General features: G+C 42.9%; 5 protein-coding genes across 7 annotated transcripts; 3 read left to right on the top strand and 2 right to left on the bottom strand.

The window, feature by feature from the left end:
• The first annotated feature begins 1056 nt into the window (after nt 1-1056).
• Nucleotides 1057-2473, top strand: LOC117195058. The gene is made up of 4 exons (XM_033399713.1): nt 1057-1421; nt 1494-1641; nt 1723-1921; nt 1977-2473. The coding sequence occupies exons 1-4, from the start codon at nt 1187-1189 to the stop codon at nt 2187-2189; spliced, it is 795 nt and encodes a 264-aa protein (XP_033255604.1). The 5' UTR covers nt 1057-1186; the 3' UTR covers nt 2190-2473.
• An 80-nt stretch (nt 2474-2553) lies between these two features.
• Nucleotides 2554-3932, bottom strand: LOC117195060 (golgin subfamily A member 6-like protein 10). The gene is made up of 6 exons (XM_033399725.1): nt 3757-3932; nt 3618-3697; nt 3410-3527; nt 3122-3324; nt 2796-3018; nt 2554-2730 (listed from the first exon to the last, which is right to left on the bottom strand). The coding sequence occupies exons 1-4, from the start codon at nt 3778-3780 to the stop codon at nt 3136-3138; spliced, it is 411 nt and encodes a 136-aa protein (XP_033255616.1). The 5' UTR covers nt 3781-3932; the 3' UTR covers nt 2554-2730; nt 2796-3018; nt 3122-3135.
• Nucleotides 3933-8778: 4846 nt separating this feature from the next.
• On the top strand, nt 8779-10471 carry LOC117194971. 2 transcript variants are annotated; one of them, XM_033399447.1, is made up of 4 exons: nt 8779-9419; nt 9492-9639; nt 9721-9919; nt 9975-10471. In XM_033399447.1, exons 1-4 carry the CDS (start codon nt 8984-8986, stop codon nt 10185-10187), a joined length of 996 nt encoding a protein of 331 aa, XP_033255338.1. In that variant the 5' UTR covers nt 8779-8983; the 3' UTR covers nt 10188-10471. The 2 variants fall into 2 exon arrangements, with proteins under 2 accessions (XP_033255338.1, XP_033255346.1); XM_033399455.1 differs by having other exon boundaries at nt 8789-9419; nt 9978-10471.
• An 80-nt stretch (nt 10472-10551) lies between these two features.
• LOC117194985 (golgin subfamily A member 6-like protein 10) lies at nt 10552-11930 on the bottom strand. Of its 2 annotated transcripts, XM_033399467.1 has the most exons (6): nt 11755-11930; nt 11616-11695; nt 11408-11525; nt 11120-11322; nt 10794-11016; nt 10552-10728 (listed from the first exon to the last, which is right to left on the bottom strand). In XM_033399467.1, the coding sequence occupies exons 1-4, from the start codon at nt 11776-11778 to the stop codon at nt 11134-11136; spliced, it is 411 nt and encodes a 136-aa protein (XP_033255358.1). In that variant the 5' UTR covers nt 11779-11930; the 3' UTR covers nt 10552-10728; nt 10794-11016; nt 11120-11133. The 2 variants fall into 2 exon arrangements, 1 of the variants encoding a protein (XP_033255358.1); XR_004474952.1 differs by lacking the exons at nt 11120-11322; nt 11408-11525; nt 11616-11695; nt 11755-11930 and adding an exon at nt 11069-11093.
• An 8182-nt stretch (nt 11931-20112) lies between these two features.
• Nucleotides 20113-21326, top strand: LOC108152259. The gene is made up of 4 exons (XM_033389387.1): nt 20113-20558; nt 20631-20778; nt 20860-21058; nt 21114-21326. Exons 1-4 carry the CDS (start codon nt 20123-20125, stop codon nt 21324-21326), a joined length of 996 nt encoding a protein of 331 aa, XP_033245278.1. The 5' UTR covers nt 20113-20122.
• Nucleotides 21327-22328: the final 1002 nt, after the last annotated feature.

Here is a 22328-nt window from a genome sequence, read left to right as displayed (position 1 = left end):
TCCATTGAACAGTAGCTGCGCATTCTTCTAATTCCTCTATCCATTGATTGATGTCGGGGTTATTAGAACCAGAAAATTGTGACACACTACCTTCCACGTCTTTTAGCGTAAACCAAGATTTATACTCTGCCTGTCGCGTACCTGGTTGAACTGCTACGGTATCATCCACTGCTGTTACTACGGACTCATCCTCTGACTCTTCTTCATCCTCAACTGGAAAGCCGTGATGTATTAATAGTCTATCTTGCAAATCGCGCTTTCGTCCCGTCGTCTGCAACGCAAGCTCTCTTAACTTCTCTCGCAAATCTGCGACTCTCAGTGTCATTATCTCTTCAACTTGCATCGTGACGATTTAAATACAAAATAATTGATATTAGCTTATATCTAAGAAAATGTAATTAAATCAACTTAAACAACCTTATTACTGCTGGCCTGTTAACAATTTTCCAGTTAACATCGATTTCGAAAACGCCTTTAAAGTCGTCACTGTTAACGATCGCTTCTCTGTTAACGCTCACCTTACTATGGGTTTACCCTTGTTAACTCTCGCTTCTGCGCAGAACTTTCCAGACTCCAAATTTGACGCACACACACCACCACATCCAGATCTCGCTTGCCTGTCGATGTCGCTGTTGCCGTCCTCTCTTTGTTGCCTTGCCTTGCTCTCGCCGTTCGCCGATAACTCGTTGTCGCTTCCCGAATCGTCGCTGCTTCTGCTGTTACAAAATGAACTGCTGCTTGTCTTTTCTTGTAGTTGTAGTACTTATATGCATATGTAAATGCCAAAACTCGGACTTTTTGCCGCTTTGTTTTATGATTTTGCTATTAGCTGTACAAGCTTCGCAACATTTGCTGCCAAGAGAATACACACAGTCAGCTGTTTCTAGCCAAGACACGCTTTATTTTCAGTATAATTTCGACGCGGCTTGTTTTTGATATCGAGAAGATAAAGCTTATTTCTTAAAACCGAACCGCAAACGAACAAAATGGATCTGGTGGACCTAAAACTGGAGAATTTGTTGGAGTACGACCCTGATACGAAGAGTTTGAGGGAAACCCCCAGATTCTGTACTATCGCCAGCCGAGCCCTAGTGAATATCCGCTGGACCTAAACAAGGGCTATAGTCAGTACATCCCTCGAAATGGAAACTTTCTACGCGCCTTCGGCCTGGTCCAGCACCATGTGATGCATCTGCCGAAGCCGCGCCAGGTGCTCGAACAGATGGACTTCTTTCTCAATCGCGGAACAATGCTGAAATTCATGGGCGATGGGACTTACGGTAAACAAACGAACTTTGCAGCCTGTCGCTTCAAGGGCTGCATCTATGTGCGGTCATTATGGGAAGATCACGATGAGCGGTACACAGTTCCATACTTGGCTAAAACCTATACCTTAAAGGCACGCCAGTACGTTTTCACCCGTAAGTAGCTGCACCCAGCATCAGCATCATCGTTGATAATCGCTAATAACCGTCACAATATTGACCGACCAGGTTCTCCGGGCGCGCTGCCGAACACCGATGCCCCAGTGGATGAGCGGAAGCAAGTGTATGGAATGTTCTCGGCCAAACTGGGAAGCTTTCGCCTGCTCTACTCGGCAGAAGTTAGTGGCGTGTCGAACAAGGAACCACTTGGCGATCTGTACGTCATCCTCTGTTGCATATACATAAATATGTATGTGTATACATAATTACATATATCGTGCTTGTATGTGTTCCATAGAAACGATCCGGAGGTGCTAAAGAAATGCCAGCTGGCTTCGCTGAGGGTTGACAAAGTGAGCCGCCGGAATAATTCTGCGCCCTTATGGCTCATGCAGAGCTATTTGGCAGGCATCGATCAGCTTGCCATCGCCAACTCCAATGAGCGTGGCCTCGTGTGTCGACCAATAGAAGTGGTGTCCTGTGCCAAAGTGATGAGTGTGAGTAGCCTGCCGATTGAAGATTCATGCCCGTGATGGTCTTTCCCTTTCCTAGCAGGAGAGCCAATTCAACATACACGATCGCCTCCAGAAACTGCATAAGATTCTCGAGGAGATCAGCCTTAAGATGGGCAACAAGGACAATCCTCACCAGGAATTGAGATTCAATATGCGGAAAGACTCGATTTTATTTGAAAATCGCCTTACGTCGATTGAGCCTCCAGGGAATTTCGACCAGCAATTCATCGATTTTATCAATCATTTGTAGATTGTCCATTACGATATGGAATAACAAATTACAAATTTATATAAATTAATTTTCTCTTTTTGCTATTGAGCAAATTTAGCACTTGGAGTGAATTTTTGTTGCTGTAATTTTTAAAAATTTGAAATGTGAATGAACCATGTATTTTTTTGTTTTGGCTATTGAAATGTATGAAAATTCAAATACCATAAAAAAAAGAAGTAAACCCTTGAAAAACCTTAGTATGCATAGGCTCTCGAAGAGCTATTCATTCTTGGGAGTATCATTAATTCATCAAACAAGCAGTAATTACTGCCACTCGGCCCTCAAGCTGCCAATTATTCAATTACCAGGCCCACATTCTCAGCCAATAAGTATAATGTAAAAGTATAAGTACAACGCGAATTTATTCTACAGTATTGACTAAAAAGTTCACAATAAATTTTGCCGATGAGTGTTCAGAGTGTTTTTCGTATTGTCTGGTCTGCTTCCGGTGGCGGATAACGCTGGTGATGCTAATGGTGATCTCAGTGCTCAGTGGTCCTGGTAGCCGATGGTGGAAAAACTATAAGGAGATGTGATTGATATGACGCTGATTTCTGCAGGAATCGCTATCGGTGGTCTGCTTACTGGTGGCGCTGCTGTGGCTGATGGTTGCTCAAATCGTGCTGATGGACAAAATGACCGTTCAGCGGCTCGAGGTATGTAACAGTGGATTCCGAAATTTCCCTGCGTCTCCGCCTGCGGCTGTAAATTCAGATATTCTGGATGCATGGAGTAGCCGCCAGCTTGGAAGCCAAGAACTTCAGCCGCTGGCTGTGTATTGTTGAAAATATAATCTCTCAGTTCCTTACTGAAATCGGAATTTGAAATCGTTTGAAATAGTATTACAATTTCTTTCCTACCAACTCTAGGAAGCCACTTATAGTGGGCTGTCTGACTGCTCCGGTACCTACATGGTGTCTTTTAGTTAAGAAATCTCCCAGTCCATTTGGATGTTCTTCTCGTGCTGCCTATCCCGCAACTTTAAGAGGCGAGCATTGTCATTTGAGCTCACGTCTGTAAGCTCCTCCAGGCGCCTGAGCTTCTCCTCCTGGCGATTTAGTTTTTCAAAAACGCGGCCTAGATGCTCCTCCTTCGAGCAGAGCTGGTTCGTCACCTGCAACGAGTAAGATTATTGCCGTAGGCGGCGTATCGTATCAGACATCGTGTCGTTTCGTGTCCACAACGTATCGACAACGGACCTGCTCGGACCGGAACAGCTCCATCTTCACGATTTCCAGATCCGAGTGCAACTGCTCCTCCCTTTGGTCATTGGCGTCCAGCTGGATTTCTGTGAGCTTCAACTTCTCCTGCAGCTCACTGGGGATTTTGCAATGAAAATACTCGTATGCAGGCACTTAACTCTGGCGCAAAAGTTACTAAAATTTTCAAAGCTCGGTGGGGCCTCACCTGATCATCGTTTCCAGCTCATTGTTCCTCGTACGCAGCCTCAGAGAATTTTGCTCTTGCTCGTGGTGCAGGTCAATAAGCTGCAGGAGATTCTGTACCTTAAGCCTCAAATCACCTATCGTCTGATCTTTCTACACACCAGCGTGTTGGATGTCCAAGACATCTAGGCGCTTCTGTTGCTGGTTTATGAGCTCCCGTCCCTTATGCAGCTCCGCCTCCAGGTGACCTACATGCTCGCTGCTCTTCGCGAGTTCCTTCCGTGTCCAGACCAGCGCACCATCCGACTCCTTCAATAGCTGATTCAGCTCCTGATTGCTGTTCAAGGACAAGTCAAGATAACTTAGTGATATTGAAATTACATGTACATATGTATGTAGTAGTTTAAGTTGCTTGATGGCAACGAGTAACATTTATTTGATAAGTATGTTGGACTTAAATTTATAACAGCTCCAAGTTTTACAAGTATGTTTGTGACTAATTATATGCGTGTACGTCTGATGCGTGGCTGAACTGACAACTGACTAATCTCTCTCTCTTGCTATCGGCTCTCTCAGAGCCGATTACTGCTCTATCCCGACGACACGACGAAAACACGACCGCTTCGTGTCTCTCTCTTTCCTTCGTTTCCTACATTCGGCTGTCCTGACGGACCATTCGCCTCGGATGGGTCTAGCCAAGGTTTCATATATTCTGAAACTGTAGAGGTCTTATAGGGACCCTCAGTATCCCCAATCTTCTCGACTTCGTACCTTCCATGATTCTTTACCCTAACCACCTTATACGGCCCTAGATACTTTCCTTTTAGCTTTAATCCAGTACCATACTGAGTACGCTTGATAGCTACTAGCTCATTAACCTCATACTGTCTATCTAGTTTCCTTTTTAAGTCAAAACTCTTCTTGTTTTCCTGCTGTAACCGTGCAATGTTTTCAACTACTTCCTTTCTAATTTTTTCGCGGTCCTTGTTCAACTCTTCGATAAGTGATTCTTCCAATATTTCTTTTATTTTTGGATCCATTCCTATACGCATGTCTAGCCCAGTCAATATCTTGAAAGGTGTTACCTTGGTACTTCGCGGCTCAACACTGTTGATCATTTGCTGTACTTTTCCTAGATGCTTATACCAACTACCGGAATTACCCTGACACAATTTCGACAACATAGGCACCACTATCTTGTGCATCCTTTCGACTTGACCATTCCCACGTGGAACGCCTGTGGCAATCATTAAATGCTGTATTTTCTCTCTCTCACAATATTCACGAAACAAATTGGACATAAACGCTGCACCCCTATCCGTCACTATTCTGTTCGGATTACCAAAACTAGTCCCCTGAATTTCCAAACACTTAACGACCTCTTCAACACCTGTACTACGTGTAGAATATAACCAAACAAACTTAGAAAATCCATCAACGACAACCAGTATATAATTGTACTGTTTTTTAGTCATTTCCATTGGTCCAACGTGATCAATGTGATACGTTTGTAACGGCCTATCACCCTTGTCTATTGGTTGCAAATAACCCTCACGTTTTCCTGTCTTTTCATTGACAATGATACACTCGACACAACTATTTATTACGCGCCATACTTTGTCTTTTAACTTCGGAATATAATACGACTTTTCAATGATATCTTGTGTCTTTTTAACTGAAAAATGTCCTTGCTTATGTGCTATTGATATAATCTCATTTTCCAACTGAGCTGGTACTACGATGAGCTCCTTATCCGGATCCTTAAACAAAATCTGATTCTGAATATAATAATCCTCATATTCCTTGTTCTCCACAATACTTTTAACAGCCTTAACCCAATCGTCGGTTAGCTGAGCTTCTTTCAAACGATGAGCTATACTTTCGGTCACCATAAAACAAGATACACGACTCAACGCGTCAACGTGCCTCATCTTCGTTCCTGAGCGATGTTCTATAACATAATTAAAATCTTGTAGGTGCATGGCCCAACGTGCTACTCTCAAAGGAACGTCTTTCTTTTTGATCGTCATTGTAAATGCATTACAATCTGTGACAATTTTGAACTTTATACCCAAAACGTATACACGCCATTTCGCTAAAGCTTCGATAATTGCCAGAACCTCAAGGTCATAAGCAGGATATTTCTCTTCACATGGCTTAGTCCTACGGCTCATATATTGAACTGGATGGAATTGGCTGTCTTCCAAACTCTTTTGCAGTAACACGGCTCCATACCCCCATTTTGATGCATCAGTATGGATTTCTGTCTCCAACTTCGGGTTGTACATTTCTAAAACAGGTCTACTAATCAATGCTACCTTTAGTTGTTCAAACGCAACCTGATGTATCTCCTTAAATTCAAATTTAACATCCTTCCGCAGCAGATCTGTCAATGGTTTTGCAATAACAGCATAACCCTCAATAAACTTTCGGAAATAAGAAGTCAATCCTATGAAACGCTGCACTGTTTTTTTATCAACTGGCACTGGGAACTTTTCGACTGCCCTCGTCTTCTCATCACTTGGTCTTATCGTGTTCTTTTCTATTATATACCCCAGAAAATTAACCTTTTGTCGTAACAGCTGACACTTTCTCCAATTTATACGTAGCCCATTCATTTCCGCTATCTTCAGTACTTTTCTCAACTTTAACAAACCCTCTTCTATATCTTGACTACAAATAATAACGTCATCCATATAGACTGCTGCTTCATTATTCTTTACCAAATCTCTCAACACAGCCATTATAAATCTGGTAAACACCGCTGGAGAATTTGAAATTCCAAATGGTACATATAAAAATTCGAACTGACCATTCTGAGTCACAAAAGACGTATATTTTTGAGACTCGACTTCTACAGGCACATGGAAAAAACCATTCGTTAAATCCAACGTGGTGAAATACTTTGCACCCTGCAGTTTCTCCAACACTGTATCCATATGTGACATTGGAAAGTTATCGCGAACCATTTTCTCATTCAGCTTTCGGTAATCACAGCATAGTCTCTTGCTACCGTTCTTTTTCGGTACCAACACTACTGGTGATGCATACTCCGATGTACTTGGCTTTATAATCTTCTGAGCCAGCCACTCTTCCACTTGCTTGTCCACGATTTCCTGTTCACACAACGGTAATCGTCTCGGATGCTGGAAAACTGCTATCTCATCCACTAATACAATTTTCATTTTTATCGGCGCATCTACATTTCTCTGAGGTTGGTACTTTCCTACCATACCCCTAACCTCTCTAGCATGTACTTCACTGAGATGACCAACATCAATTGAAAACTCCTTCTCAACTTCGTCAATACTTGACATGCAAATGCCTTTATATTCATTAAACAATTCCACGCATGAGGACGATGCTACCTGATCAAGTTTCTTATCTTTATCCTCGCCACAAACTCTACGAACAAATCTTGTTCCTGTCTTAGAAACTTGCATGTCCACATGATCCAGAATAGTCCTTCCTAAAATGGCTTCAAAACCAATATCCTCGTCTGGAATGACATGAAATTCTACCTCCATTCCAATCTCATCGATTTTCACTGGTATCGAAAAGCTACCAAAAGTTACAACTTGACTATCTCCAATACCTGTTAAACATTTCTCCTGGCCGATCAGTTCAAGATTTCCAAATTTCAAAAATACCCTCCTGCGAATTAAACACAAATCTGCTCCAGTATCAATCAAACCTTGGAATACCAAATTCGCGTACTTAATATCCTTTAATTCCAAACCTGATGGAGTGAAAATACCTGACGGCTTATTGACGACTTCCTTATCTCGAATAATGTTCGTATTCGATCTCTTTTCTTGTCTGGTTTCGACCTTGACATTACAGCTTGCAGCACGGTGTCCTGGTTGGCCACATTTGAAACAACAAAAATCATTTTTGGGACAATCTTTCCTCAAATGCGATTTGTCCCCACACTTAAAACATTTCCTAAAATTCTCTGCCATCGACCCTTTCACCGAACTCTCACTTTTATTACTCAGCGGCCAATTCTTACTCATCGGCTTGGATCCGCCTCTAGCTTTCTGGTAAACATCGATCTGAAATTTAAGCTCCTTTAAGTTTCTAGCTTGGTACAGCATTGCCTTACTTGCCCTAGCGTCTGGTATACCATCCACAAAATATTCGATTAAACTGTCATCATCTAGTTTAATTGGCTTGGCTATCTCCATTAACGCATACAAAAACTCATGCAACGACTCTCCTTTTTTCTGCTGGCGCTTTTGCAACATTCTATGTACTTCTACGGACGACAGTTTAACACTAAACTCATCCAACAGAGCTGCCTTCAACGAATTCCAGTTACGAATATCACGCAAACTACGAACGAAAGATTTTGCTGCACCAACTAACAACTGCTTGGCATAAATGAATAATTGTAATTGACTCCATTGAACAGTAGCTGCGCATTCTTCTAATTCCTCTATCCATTGATTGATGTCGGGGTTATTAGAACCAGAAAATTGTGACACACTACCTTCCACGTCTTTTAGCGTAAACCAAGATTTATACTCTGCCTGTCGCGTACCTGGTTGAACTGCTACGGTATCATCCACTGCTGTTACTACGGACTCATCCTCTGACTCTTCTTCATCCTCAACTGGAAAGCCGTGATGTATTAATAGTCTATCTTGCAAATCGCGCTTTCGTCCCGTCGTCTGCAACGCAAGCTCTCTTAACTTCTCTCGCAAATCTGCGACTCTCAGTGTCATTATCTCTTCAACTTGCATCGTGACGATTTAAATACAAAATAATTGATATTAGCTTATATCTAAGAAAATGTAATTAAATCAACTTAAACAACCTTATTACTGCTGGCCTGTTAACAATTTTCCAGTTAACATCGATTTCGAAAACGCCTTTAAAGTCGTCACTGTTAACGATCGCTTCTCTGTTAACGCTCACCTTACTATGGGTTTACCCTTGTTAACTCTCGCTTCTGCGCAGAACTTTCCAGACTCCAAATTTGACGCACACACACCACCACATCCAGATCTCGCTTGCCTGTCGATGTCGCTGTTGCCGTCCTCTCTTTGTTGCCTTGCCTTGCTCTCGCCGTTCGCCGATAACTCGTTGTCGCTTCCCGAATCGTCGCTGCTTCTGCTGTTACAAAATGAACTGCTGCTTGTCTTTTCTTGTAGTTGTAGTACTTATATGCATATGTAAATGCCAAAACTCGGACTTTTTGCCGCTTTGTTTTATGATTTTGCTATTAGCTGTACAAGCTTCGCAACATTTGCTGCCAAGAGAATACACACAGTCAGCTGTTTCTAGCCAAGACACGCTTTATTTTCAGTATAATTTCGACGCGGCTTGTTTTTGATATCGAGAAGATAAAGCTTATTTCTTAAAACCGAACCGCAAACGAACAAAATGGATCTGGTGGACCTAAAACTGGAGAATTTGTTGGAGTACGACCCTGATACGAAGAGTTTGAGGGGAAACCCCCAGATTCTGTACTATCGCCAGCCGAGCCCTAGTGAATATCCGCTGGACCTAAACAAGGGCTATAGTCAGTACATCCCTCGAAATGGAAACTTTCTACGCGCCTTCGGCCTGGTCCAGCACCATGTGATGCATCTGCCGAAGCCGCGCCAGGTGCTCGAACAGATGGACTTCTTTCTCAATCGCGGAACAATGCTGAAATTCATGGGCGATGGGACTTACGGTAAACAAACGAACTTTGCAGCCTGTCGCTTCAAGGGCTGCATCTATGTGCGGTCATTATGGGAAGATCACGATGAGCGGTACACAGTTCCATACTTGGCTAAAACCTATACCTTAAAGGCACGCCAGTACGTTTTCACCCGTAAGTAGCTGCACCCAGCATCAGCATCATCGTTGATAATCGCTAATAACCGTCACAATATTGACCGACCAGGTTCTCCGGGCGCGCTGCCGAACACCGATGCCCCAGTGGATGAGCGGAAGCAAGTGTATGGAATGTTCTCGGCCAAACTGGGAAGCTTTCGCCTGCTCTACTCGGCAGAAGTTAGTGGCGTGTCGAACAAGGAACCACTTGGCGATCTGTACGTCATCCTCTGTTGCATATACATAAATATGTATGTGTATACATAATTACATATATCGTGCTTGTATGTGTTCCATAGAAACGATCCGGAGGTGCTAAAGAAATGCCAGCTGGCTTCGCTGAGGGTTGACAAAGTGAGCCGCCGGAATAATTCTGCGCCCTTATGGCTCATGCAGAGCTATTTGGCAGGCATCGATCAGCTTGCCATCGCCAACTCCAATGAGCGTGGCCTCGTGTGTCGACCAATAGAAGTGGTGTCCTGTGCCAAAGTGATGAGTGTGAGTAGCCTGCCGATTGAAGATTCATGCCCGTGATGGTCTTTCCCTTTCCTAGCAGGAGAGCCAATTCAACATACACGATCGCCTCCAGAAACTGCATAAGATTCTCGAGGAGATCAGCCTTAAGATGGGCAACAAGGACAATCCTCACCAGGAATTGAGATTCAATATGCGGAAAGACTCGATTTTATTTGAAAATCGCCTTACGTCGATTGAGCCTCCAGGGAATTTCGACCAGCAATTCATCGATTTTATCAATCATTTGTAGATTGTCCATTACGATATGGAATAACAAATTACAAATTTATATAAATTAATTTTCTCTTTTTGCTATTGAGCAAATTTAGCACTTGGAGTGAATTTTTGTTGCTGTAATTTTTAAAAATTTGAAATGTGAATGAACCATGTATTTTTTTGTTTTGGCTATTGAAATGTATGAAAATTCAAATACCATAAAAAAAAGAAGTAAACCCTTGAAAAACCTTAGTATGCATAGGCTCTCGAAGAGCTATTCATTCTTGGGAGTATCATTAATTCATCAAACAAGCAGTAATTACTGCCACTCGGCCCTCAAGCTGCCAATTATTCAATTACCAGGCCCACATTCTCAGCCAATAAGTATAATGTAAAAGTATAAGTACAACGCGAATTTATTCTACAGTATTGACTAAAAAGTTCACAATAAATTTTGCCGATGAGTGTTCAGAGTGTTTTTCGTATTGTCTGGTCTGCTTCCGGTGGCGGATAACGCTGGTGATGCTAATGGTGATCTCAGTGCTCAGTGGTCCTGGTAGCCGATGGTGGAAAAACTATAAGGAGATGTGATTGATATGACGCTGATTTCTGCAGGAATCGCTATCGGTGGTCTGCTTACTGGTGGCGCTGCTGTGGCTGATGGTTGCTCAAATCGTGCTGATGGACAAAATGACCGTTCAGCGGCTCGAGGTATGTAACAGTGGATTCCGAAATTTCCCTGCGTCTCCGCCTGCGGCTGTAAATTCAGATATTCTGGATGCATGGAGTAGCCGCCAGCTTGGAAGCCAAGAACTTCAGCCGCTGGCTGTGTATTGTTGAAAATATAATCTCTCAGTTCCTTACTGAAATCGGAATTTGAAATCGTTTGAAATAGTATTACAATTTCTTTCCTACCAACTCTAGGAAGCCACTTATAGTGGGCTGTCTGACTGCTCCGGTACCTACATGGTGTCTTTTAGTTAAGAAATCTCCCAGTCCATTTGGATGTTCTTCTCGTGCTGCCTATCCCGCAACTTTAAGAGGCGAGCATTGTCATTTGAGCTCACGTCTGTAAGCTCCTCCAGGCGCCTGAGCTTCTCCTCCTGGCGATTTAGTTTTTCAAAAACGCGGCCTAGATGCTCCTCCTTCGAGCAGAGCTGGTTCGTCACCTGCAACGAGTAAGATTATTGCCGTAGGCGGCGTATCGTATCAGACATCGTGTCGTTTCGTGTCCACAACGTATCGACAACGGACCTGCTCGGACCGGAACAGCTCCATCTTCACGATTTCCAGATCCGAGTGCAACTGCTCCTCCCTTTGGTCATTGGCGTCCAGCTGGATTTCTGTGAGCTTCAACTTCTCCTGCAGCTCACTGGGGATTTTGCAATGAAAATACTCGTATGCAGGCACTTAACTCTGGCGCAAAAGTTACTAAAATTTTCAAAGCTCGGTGGGGCCTCACCTGATCATCGTTTCCAGCTCATTGTTCCTCGTACGCAGCCTCAGAGAATTTTGCTCTTGCTCGTGGTGCAGGTCAATAAGCTGCAGGAGATTCTGTACCTTAAGCCTCAAATCACCTATCGTCTGATCTTTCTACACACCAGCGTGTTGGATGTCCAAGACATCTAGGCGCTTCTGTTGCTGGTTTATGAGCTCCCGTCCCTTATGCAGCTCCGCCTCCAGGTGACCTACATGCTCGCTGCTCTTCGCGAGTTCCTTCCGTGTCCAGACCAGCGCACCATCCGACTCCTTCAATAGCTGATTCAGCTCCTGATTGCTGTTCAAGGACAAGTCAAGATAACTTAGTGATATTGAAATTACATGTACATATGTATGTAGTAGTTTAAGTTGCTTGATGGCAACGAGTAACATTTATTTGATAAGTATGTTGGACTTAAATTTATAACAGCTCCAAGTTTTACAAGTATGTTTGTGACTAATTATATGCGTGTACGTCTGATGCGTGGCTGAACTGACAACTGACTAATCTCTCTCTCTTGCTATCGGCTCTCTCAGAGCCGATTACTGCTCTATCCCGACGACACGACGAAAACACGACCGCTTCGTGTCTCTCTCTTTCCTTCGTTTCCTACATTCGGCTGTCCTGACGGACCATTCGCCTCGGATGGGTCTAGCCAAGGTTTCATATATTCTGAAACTGTAGAGGTCTTATAGGGACCCTCAGTATCCCCAATCTTCTCGACTTCGTACCTTCCATGATTCTTTACCCTAACCACCTTATACGGCCCTAGATACTTTCCTTTTAGCTTTAATCCAGTACCATACTGAGTACGCTTGATAGCTACTAGCTCATTAACCTCATACTGTCTATCTAGTTTCCTTTTTAAGTCAAAACTCTTCTTGTTTTCCTGCTGTAACCGTGCAATGTTTTCAACTACTTCCTTTCTAATTTTTTCGCGGTCCTTGTTCAACTCTTCGATAAGTGATTCTTCCAATATTTCTTTTATTTTTGGATCCATTCCTATACGCATGTCTAGCCCAGTCAATATCTTGAAAGGTGTTACCTTGGTACTTCGCGGCTCAACACTGTTGATCATTTGCTGTACTTTTCCTAGATGCTTATACCAACTACCGGAATTACCCTGACACAATTTCGACAACATAGGCACCACTATCTTGTGCATCCTTTCGACTTGACCATTCCCACGTGGAACGCCTGTGGCAATCATTAAATGCTGTATTTTCTCTCTCTCACAATATTCACGAAACAAATTGGACATAAACGCTGCACCCCTATCCGTCACTATTCTGTTCGGATTACCAAAACTAGTCCCCTGAATTTCCAAACACTTAACGACCTCTTCAACACCTGTACTACGTGTAGAATATAACCAAACAAACTTAGAAAATCCATCAACGACAACCAGTATATAATTGTACTGTTTTTTAGTCATTTCCATTGGTCCAACGTGATCAATGTGATACGTTTGTAACGGCCTATCACCCTTGTCTATTGGTTGCAAATAACCCTCACGTTTTCCTGTCTTTTCATTGACAATGATACACTCGACACAACTATTTATTACGCGCCATACTTTGTCTTTTAACTTCGGAATATAATACGACTTTTCAATGATATCTTGTGTCTTTTTAACTGAAAAATGTCCTTGCTTATGTGCTATTGATATAATCTCATTTTCCAACTGAGCTGGTACTACGATGAGCTCCTTATCCGGATCCTTAAACAAAATCTGATTCTGAATATAATAATCCTCATATTCCTTGTTCTCCACAATACTTTTAACAGCCTTAACCCAATCGTCGGTTAGCTGAGCTTCTTTCAAACGATGAGCTATACTTTCGGTCACCATAAAACAAGATACACGACTCAACGCGTCAACGTGCCTCATCTTCGTTCCTGAGCGATGTTCTATAACATAATTAAAATCTTGTAGGTGCATGGCCCAACGTGCTACTCTCAAAGGAACGTCTTTCTTTTTGATCGTCATTGTAAATGCATTACAATCTGTGACAATTTTGAACTTTATACCCAAAACGTATACACGCCATTTCGCTAAAGCTTCGATAATTGCCAGAACCTCAAGGTCATAAGCAGGATATTTCTCTTCACATGGCTTAGTCCTACGGCTCATATATTGAACTGGATGGAATTGGCTGTCTTCCAAACTCTTTTGCAGTAACACGGCTCCATACCCCCATTTTGATGCATCAGTATGGATTTCTGTCTCCAACTTCGGGTTGTACATTTCTAAAACAGGTCTACTAATCAATGCTACCTTTAGTTGTTCAAACGCAACCTGATGTATCTCCTTAAATTCAAATTTAACATCCTTCCGCAGCAGATCTGTCAATGGTTTTGCAATAACAGCATAACCCTCAATAAACTTTCGGAAATAAGAAGTCAATCCTATGAAACGCTGCACTGTTTTTTTATCAACTGGCACTGGGAACTTTTCGACTGCCCTCGTCTTCTCATCACTTGGTCTTATCGTGTTCTTTTCTATTATATACCCCAGAAAATTAACCTTTTGTCGTAACAGCTGACACTTTCTCCAATTTATACGTAGCCCATTCATTTCCGCTATCTTCAGTACTTTTCTCAACTTTAACAAACCCTCTTCTATATCTTGACTACAAATAATAACGTCATCCATATAGACTGCTGCTTCATTATTCTTTACCAAATCTCTCAACACAGCCATTATAAATCTGGTAAACACCGCTGGAGAATTTGAAATTCCAAATGGTACATATAAAAATTCGAACTGACCATTCTGAGTCACAAAAGACGTATATTTTTGAGACTCGACTTCTACAGGCACATGGAAAAAACCATTCGTTAAATCCAACGTGGTGAAATACTTTGCACCCTGCAGTTTCTCCAACACTGTATCCATATGTGACATTGGAAAGTTATCGCGAACCATTTTCTCATTCAGCTTTCGGTAATCACAGCATAGTCTCTTGCTACCGTTCTTTTTCGGTACCAACACTACTGGTGATGCATACTCCGATGTACTTGGCTTTATAATCTTCTGAGCCAGCCACTCTTCCACTTGCTTGTCCACGATTTCCTGTTCACACAACGGTAATCGTCTCGGATGCTGGAAAACTGCTATCTCATCCACTAATACAATTTTCATTTTTATCGGCGCATCTACATTTCTCTGAGGTTGGTACTTTCCTACCATACCCCTAACCTCTCTAGCATGTACTTCACTGAGATGACCAACATCAATTGAAAACTCCTTCTCAACTTCGTCAATACTTGACATGCAAATGCCTTTATATTCATTAAACAATTCCACGCATGAGGACGATGCTACCTGATCAAGTTTCTTATCTTTATCCTCGCCACAAACTCTACGAACAAATCTTGTTCCTGTCTTAGAAACTTGCATGTCCACATGATCCAGAATAGTCCTTCCTAAAATGGCTTCAAAACCAATATCCTCGTCTGGAATGACATGAAATTCTACCTCCATTCCAATCTCATCGATTTTCACTGGTATCGAAAAGCTACCAAAAGTTACAACTTGACTATCTCCAATACCTGTTAAACATTTCTCCTGGCCGATCAGTTCAAGATTTCCAAATTTCAAAAATACCCTCCTGCGAATTAAACACAAATCTGCTCCAGTATCAATCAAACCTTGGAATACCAAATTCGCGTACTTAATATCCTTTAATTCCAAACCTGATGGAGTGAAAATACCTGACGGCTTATTGACGACTTCCTTATCTCGAATAATGTTCGTATTCGATCTCTTTTCTTGTCTGGTTTCGACCTTGACATTACAGCTTGCAGCACGGTGTCCTGGTTGGCCACATTTGAAACAACAAAAATCATTTTTGGGACAATCTTTCCTCAAATGCGATTTGTCTCCACACTTAAAACATTTCCTAAAATTCTCTGCCATCGACCCTTTCACCGAACTCTCACTTTTATTACTCAGCGGCCAATTCTTACTCATCGGCTTGGATCCGCCTCTAGCTTTCTGGTAAACATCGATCTGAAATTTAAGCTCCTTTAAGTTTCTAGCTTGGTACAGCATTGCCTTACTTGCCCTAGCGTCTGGTATACCATCCACAAAATATTCGATTAAACTGTCATCATCTAGTTTAATTGGCTTGGCTATCTCCATTAACGCATACAAAAACTCATGCAACGACTCTCCTTTTTTCTGCTGGCGCTTTTGCAACATTCTATGTACTTCTACGGACGACAGTTTAACACTAAACTCATCCAACAGAGCTGCCTTCAACGAATTCCAGTTACGAATATCACGCAAACTACGAACGAAAGATTTTGCTGCACCAACTAACAACTGCTTGGCATAAATGAATAATTGTAATTGACTCCATTGAACAGTAGCTGCGCATTCTTCTAATTCCTCTATCCATTGATTGATGTCGGGGTTATTAGAACCAGAAAATTGTGACACACTACCTTCCACGTCTTTTAGCGTAAACCAAGATTTATACTCTGCCTGTCGCGTACCTGGTTGAACTGCTACGGTATCATCCACTGCTGTTACTACGGACTCATCCTCTGACTCTTCTTCATCCTCAACTGGAAAGCCGTGATGTATTAATAGTCTATCTTGCAAATCGCGCTTTCGTCCCGTCGTCTGCAACGCAAGCTCTCTTAACTTCTCTCGCAAATCTGCGACTCTCAGTGTCATTATCTCTTCAACTTGCATCGTGACGATTTAAATACAAAATAATTGATATTAGCTTATATCTAAGAAAATGTAATTAAATCAACTTAAACAACCTTATTACTGCTGGCCTGTTAACAATTTTCCAGTTAACATCGATTTCGAAAACGCCTTTAAAGTCGTCACTGTTAACGATCGCTTCTCTGTTAACGCTCACCTTACTATGGGTTTACCCTTGTTAACTCTCGCTTCTGCGCAGAACTTTCCAGACTCCAAATTTGACGCACACACACCACCACATCCAGATCTCGCTTGCCTGTCGATGTCGCTGTTGCCGTCCTCTCTTTGTTGCCTTGCCTTGCTCTCGCCGTTCGCCGATAACTCGTTGTCGCTTCCCGAATCGTCGCTGCTTCTGCTGTTACAAAATGAACTGCTGCTTGTCTTTTCTTGTAGTTGTAGTCTCCGTCCGACGCAGTGCAACACAACAACAATCAATGTTCTTTGATTCTTGCTGTTTGCTGCCGTCGTTTTGTCGCTTCTGCTTCCTTTGGAACGAACGCACTCAGATTGTCGTCTCTGTGCCGCTTGTCTCCTTGTAGCTCTAGCCTCTCAGACGCAATGCACAACAACAACAACGAAGGTTTTGATTCTTGCTGTGTTTGCTGCCGTCTGCCGTCGTTTTGTCGCTTCTGCTCTCTTTGGAACGAACGCGCTCAGATTGTCGTCTCTGTGCCGCTTGTCTCCTTGTAGCTCTAGCCTCTTGTTCGCCAAAATTTCCAAATACACGCACAAATCTCACTTGCAAATGTTGTTGTCTTGGGCTTATTTTCGGACGAGCCCCCAATTTGTAGTAGTTTAAGTTGCTTGATGGCAACGAGTAACATTTATTTGATAAGTATGTTGGACTTAAAATTATAACAGCTCCAAGTTTTACAAGTATGTTTGTGACTAATTATATGCGTGTACGTCTGATGCGTGGCTGAACTGACAACTGACTAATCTCTCTCTCTTGCTATCGGCTCTCTCAGAGCCGATTACTGCTCTATCCCGACGACACGACGAAAACACGACCGCTTCGTGTCTCTCTCTTTCCTTCGTTTCCTACATGTATATGATGTATACCCTCGCACCTTTACTGGTGCCTCAAGCCATTGGTACATACCTGCCGTAAGCCTACTGCAATATGTGAATGCCTAAGCCCGGACTTTTTGCCGCTTCGTTTTATGATCTTTCTATTAGTTGTACAACCTTTGCTCAAGCTTCGCTTAATTTGCTGCCAAGAGAGAGAAAATTAGTGTTCGTAAACGCGTTCCGGCATTATTTACGACAAAATTACGTTTTCCAATACACTGTAGCATATCACATACAACGATTGTTGTGTGTGGCGGTGCCACTCGAGCTGGTCGGGGGTGTATCGGGCAGGACTAATGCACGCGCTGGCTCCGGCTGTATGATCGGTAGTATGGGGGGGTTCCTATACTGGTCCTTTCCTATACGTGCTCGCGTCGATACCTTATCTTATTATTATTTTTTTTCGCGTGCGATACCCTGCGTATGACCGTATGACTAGTGTTAGGGGGTTGGGGAAGGAGGATGAGGAGGCTGGGGGAATTAGAAGGGACAAAGGAATTAAGGGGACAGGGAAGTGGGCTTCCGCGTTGCATATCCGAACCGACGGGTAGCTGTGCTGGTGTTGGATGCAACAGCCATGGCCCTCCCAACCTTGATCATCCTAATTCCGAAGAAAATATGGCTTATGGATGATCCCTTTTCTCGCCGGGGGTCATACCTCACTCTCCCTCATCGATCCCTGCATGGCTCCTAAACAAAAATCTTCTAACAATTCATTTCCAAATCTTTAACAATATTTATTTTTATCGATAGGTGCCTAAAGCTAAATACATGGGTAGAAGGAAAATGATAGATAGTTATGGGGTGAGTATAAGCTAGGGCAATAAGAGAATTAAAACTATAGGAATAATAATTTTAAATAATAGGAATAAAATATATGATCTCAAAAACAGGTGGTAGGGTACTGGGAATAATTTAACGAATAATAACAATAATAATGAATATTTAAGTAGGAACTTTTGTAATTTAAGATTTCTTCATTTTCGGTATTTTTGTATTAATGCAGAAGTAAGGGTAACTAATCACCGTCGCATAGGTGTGAAGCACCTGCTGCCGCTGATCTGCGCTAAAGCTTACAGCTTCCAAAGCTCTTGAGCTTTGCGTGGGCTTAAGGCCTCTTTACAACAAAAAAAAGCTCCAACATAATTTAGGGAAAAATCAAAGACTACGGGCGACCGGGCTCATGTATGGTTTTTTCTTTTGTCTCTTTATGTTAAAAGTTTATAAACGTTAACTGGGAGTTTGTTCACTTACGTACTTTCATGTTCCGGCCACGTCCAAAAGATCTTTCGGCGAGGGGAATACCTGTAAGTTTTAGAGAGAGAGCACACACACATGCACACGCATGACCACGGCTAACACCAGATTATCTTGATCTTCTTTTTCTTTTTGTTTAGGGCTTTTTTTTTTGAGCATATATAGTTCATAAATCAAATTATTCCATCTTTAACTTCTATATTTTATACTTTATTCAATATTTATTCGTTTATTTAGATTCGTTGGGGTAGGTCTTGATCCATAGACCAAGGTGTGGGCGCACGGAAAAAGCTCCAAGCAGCTGGTTTCGTTTTATATGCACAAAGGGGTCAACGGCCTAACAAGCGCACATAAGTTCTTTGGGAATAAACGCACAATGGGCCACAAGAGGATCATACGAGTTCTGCCCGTTCCGTTGGGGTTTATTTAATACATTTAACCTTCACATGTCATGATCTGGCTTTTAGGTTAGGGCGAAGCACGGTGACAAAAAACAATTCGGGTCAGGGTCTCTTTTTCCTTGGACGGGTCTGGTTATTCCTGGCAAGGAAGATCACTTGGCACTTTTTGTTTAAGGCTCTTGGCCCGGTGGCTGGATGGCCCACTCTCGGTCGCGACGGCTCGCGTTGGGGCGGCGAAGAGCTCGATGCTGCCGGCGCTAAAGCTCGGAAACGGCTGAGGGGCCGCTCTCTGTCGGCGCTGAAGCTCGGGAACTGCTGAAGGGCTCGCTGTGGTGGATGGCGTTGGGGCTTTAGGTGGAGCTTCCCAACTCTACGGTGGACCGCGTTGGCGGAGGGCGTTGGGGCGTTGGGTGGAGCTTCCCAACTCTACGGTGGCCCGCTTTGGGGCGATCGTCAGAAAATTCGCACCATCCTCTGCACCGTGGATCGGGGATTGGTTTCTCGTCTGGGTGGATGGGATCTTTCTTCCGAAAGGCCGGCGGATCGTGCTGATCTCCCAAGAACTTTTATTTGATTTTTACCTTTTATTAATTTTTTTTTTTTTTGAGCTGGATAAGTACGTCCGTACTGTTCGGATACCACGAGGAGAGAGCGAGCTGCTTCTCCCGGAAATCAAGGCCTCATCCCCTCGTTCTTCCCTTTTTCTTTTCGATTTGTCAAAATGACAGTGGGAGGAGGAGGCCGATTAAAACGTCAGCCAAACAAAATAATATGGGCAGCCCACGGTGACGAAGCGCACCCAGTAGATGGCGTGTTAAAAGCTTAGCTTTCTTGGACCCAACAGAAGACTTAGCCTATTCGCGTAGCATAATTTTAGGGAAAATTAAGACGTCGATGCAAACAATTTTTTCTTACAACAAGCGCACTACAACACACAGCCAGCTGTTTCTAGCCAAGATATACGCTTTATTTTCAGTATAATTTCGATATCGAGAAGATAAAGCTTATTTCTTAAAACGGAACCGCAAACGAACAAAATGGATCTGGTGGACCTAAAACTGGAGAATTTGTTGGAGTACGACCCTGATACGAAGAGTTTGAGGGGAAACCCCCAGATTCTGTACTATCGCCAGCCGAGCCCTAGTGAATATCCGCTGGACCTAAACAAGGGCTATAGTCAGTACATCCCTCGAAATGGAAACTTTCTACGCGCCTTCGGCCTGGTCCAGCACCATGTGATGCATCTGCCGAAGCCGCGCCAGGTGCTCGAACAGATGGACTTCTTTCTCAATCGCGGAACAATGCTGAAATTCATGGGCGATGGGACTTACGGTAAACAAACGAACTTTGCAGCCTGTCGCTTCAAGGGCTGCATCTATGTGCGGTCATTATGGGAAGATCACGATGAGCGGTACACAGTTCCATACTTGGCTAAAACCTATCCCTTCAAGGCACGCCATTACGTTTTCACCCGTAAGTAGCTGCACCCAGCATCAGCATCATCGTTGATAATCGCTAATAACCGTCACAATATTGACCGACCAGGTTCTCCGGGCGCGCTGCCGAACACCGATGCCCCAGTGGATGAGCGGAAGCAAGTGTATGGAATGTTCTCGGCCAAACTGGGAAGCTTTCGCCTGCTCTACTCGGCAGAAGTTAGTGGCGTGTCGAACAAGGAACCACTTGGCGATCTGTACGTCATCCTCTGTTGCATATACATAAATATGTATGTGTATACATAATTACATATATCGTGCTTGTATGTATTCCATAGAAACGATCCGGAGGTGCTAAAGAAATGCCAGCTAGCTTCGCTGAGGGTTGACAAACAGGGCCGCTGGAATAATTCTGCGCCCTTATGGCTCATGCAGAGCTATTTGGGAGGCATCGATCAGCTTGCCATCGCCAACTCCAATGAGCGTGGCCTCGTGTGTCGACCAATAGAAGTGGTGTCCTGTGCCAAAGTGATGAGTGTGAGTAGCCTGCCGATTGAAGATTCATGCCCGTGATGGTCTTTCCCTTTCCTAGCAGGAGAGCCAATTCAACATACACGATCGCCTCCAGAAACTGCATAAGATTCTCGAGGAGATCAGCCTTAAGATGGGCAACAAGGACAATCCTCACCAGGAATTGAGATTCGAGATGCGGAAAGACTCGATTTTATTTGAAAATCGCCTTACGTCGATTGAGCCTCCAGGGAATTTTGACCAGCAATTCATCGATTTGATCAATCATTTGTAGATTGTCCATTACGATATGGAATAACAAATTACAAATTTATATAAATTAATTTTCTCTTTTTGCTATTGAGCAAATTTAGCACTTGGAGTGCATTTTTGTTGCTGTAATTTTGAAAAATTTGAAATGTGAATGAACCATGTATTTTTTTGTTTTGGCTATTGAAATTTACGAGTATTCAAATATCATAAAACTAATCAATTTAATCCATTGACAAATGTTGTATGGTTTTCAAAGAAGTTAACCTCTGTACGTTTCCTTCCATTTCCAGTTTCCTATACATTTCCGGTTTATTTCGGACTAATACGTGTTTCCAAAAACAATATAATAGTAAGATGAGTAACGAGTATAAACGATTTATTCTTTACAGTGCGGTTTCCTGTTTTGAACCAATAAATATAATATATATTTATAATATATAATATATTTGATCCATGGGGCATTCCTTTGAAATTGCAGGTTAACGATCTGTGTGCGAAGATGTTGAGCATGTGACTCAACATAGTCGTGACTACGTTGCTTTCCATTTCCGAGAGCTGGGCCACTATTTGACTAAAACTTAGCAGAAATTTTGTTGCAAACCTCTGTGCAAGTGTGTATTGCTGGGTAATTTGGGGGAGTATCCATTGTGGGCATCATAGCTCGCATCGATAGCATAATAAGCCCGTGAATACTGGAGCACAGCCACACACAGGAACCGACAATAGCTTATTGGGCTAGTGGATGTGTTTAAAATTTAATGCGATGACAGGAAGGGAGACAGAGGCAGTGCTGACGGGGCGGCAGGCGCCTGCTGACTGATGCCTGGCGATGATGAAGATATCGTTAGACGTCCATACAGTGCGTTTCAAAGCTCTAGGGCACTCCTAATATAAAATTCCAAACAAAGCTTGCAATGTAACCCAATGCGTGTAGCTTAATATGATTTTTAGTATTAATACGATTTGGTCCATCTACGATAGAGATGCAGATGCATTTGCATTTCCATTAACTGTCTTAGGCCTG

The sequence above is a fragment of the Drosophila miranda genome, chromosome XL, assembly GCF_003369915.1.
Source record: "Drosophila miranda strain MSH22 chromosome XL, D.miranda_PacBio2.1, whole genome shotgun sequence".
Lineage (NCBI taxonomy): Eukaryota > Metazoa > Arthropoda > Insecta > Diptera > Drosophilidae > Drosophila > Drosophila miranda.
Note: the sequence above shows the minus strand (reverse complement) of the source record. Positions and strands in the feature narration are given on the sequence as shown.

Coding starts and splice junctions, on each gene's coding strand:
- LOC117195058 (XM_033399713.1), top strand. CDS start 1,187: ATGCATCTGCCGAAGCCGCGCCAGGTGCTCGAACAGATGGACTTCTTT. Junction 1,422..1,493: donor ACGCCAGTACGTTTTCACCC/GTAAGTAGCTGC, acceptor TTGACCGACCAG/GTTCTCCGGGCGCGCTGCCG. Junction 1,922..1,976: donor CCTGTGCCAAAGTGATGAGT/GTGAGTAGCCTG, acceptor TCCCTTTCCTAG/CAGGAGAGCCAATTCAACAT.
- LOC117194971 (XM_033399447.1), top strand. CDS start 8,984: ATGGATCTGGTGGACCTAAAACTGGAGAATTTGTTGGAGTACGACCCT. Junction 9,420..9,491: donor ACGCCAGTACGTTTTCACCC/GTAAGTAGCTGC, acceptor TTGACCGACCAG/GTTCTCCGGGCGCGCTGCCG. Junction 9,640..9,720: donor AAGGAACCACTTGGCGATCT/GTACGTCATCCT, acceptor TGTGTTCCATAG/AAACGATCCGGAGGTGCTAA.
- LOC108152259 (XM_033389387.1), top strand. CDS start 20,123: ATGGATCTGGTGGACCTAAAACTGGAGAATTTGTTGGAGTACGACCCT. Junction 20,559..20,630: donor ACGCCATTACGTTTTCACCC/GTAAGTAGCTGC, acceptor TTGACCGACCAG/GTTCTCCGGGCGCGCTGCCG. Junction 20,779..20,859: donor AAGGAACCACTTGGCGATCT/GTACGTCATCCT, acceptor TGTATTCCATAG/AAACGATCCGGAGGTGCTAA.
- LOC117194985 (XM_033399467.1), bottom strand. CDS start 11,778: ATGTCTTGGACATCCAACACGCTG. Junction 11,696..11,754: donor CTTGGACATCCAACACGCTG/GTGTGTAGAAAG, acceptor AATCTCCTGCAG/CTTATTGACCTGCACCACGA. Junction 11,526..11,615: donor GAGCTGGAAACGATGATCAG/GTGAGGCCCCAC, acceptor CAAAATCCCCAG/TGAGCTGCAGGAGAAGTTGA.
- LOC117195060 (XM_033399725.1), bottom strand. CDS start 3,780: ATGTCTTGGACATCCAACACGCTG. Junction 3,698..3,756: donor CTTGGACATCCAACACGCTG/GTGTGTAGAAAG, acceptor AATCTCCTGCAG/CTTATTGACCTGCACCACGA. Junction 3,325..3,409: donor AGCTGTTCCGGTCCGAGCAG/GTCCGTTGTCGA, acceptor TACTCGTTGCAG/GTGACGAACCAGCTCTGCTC.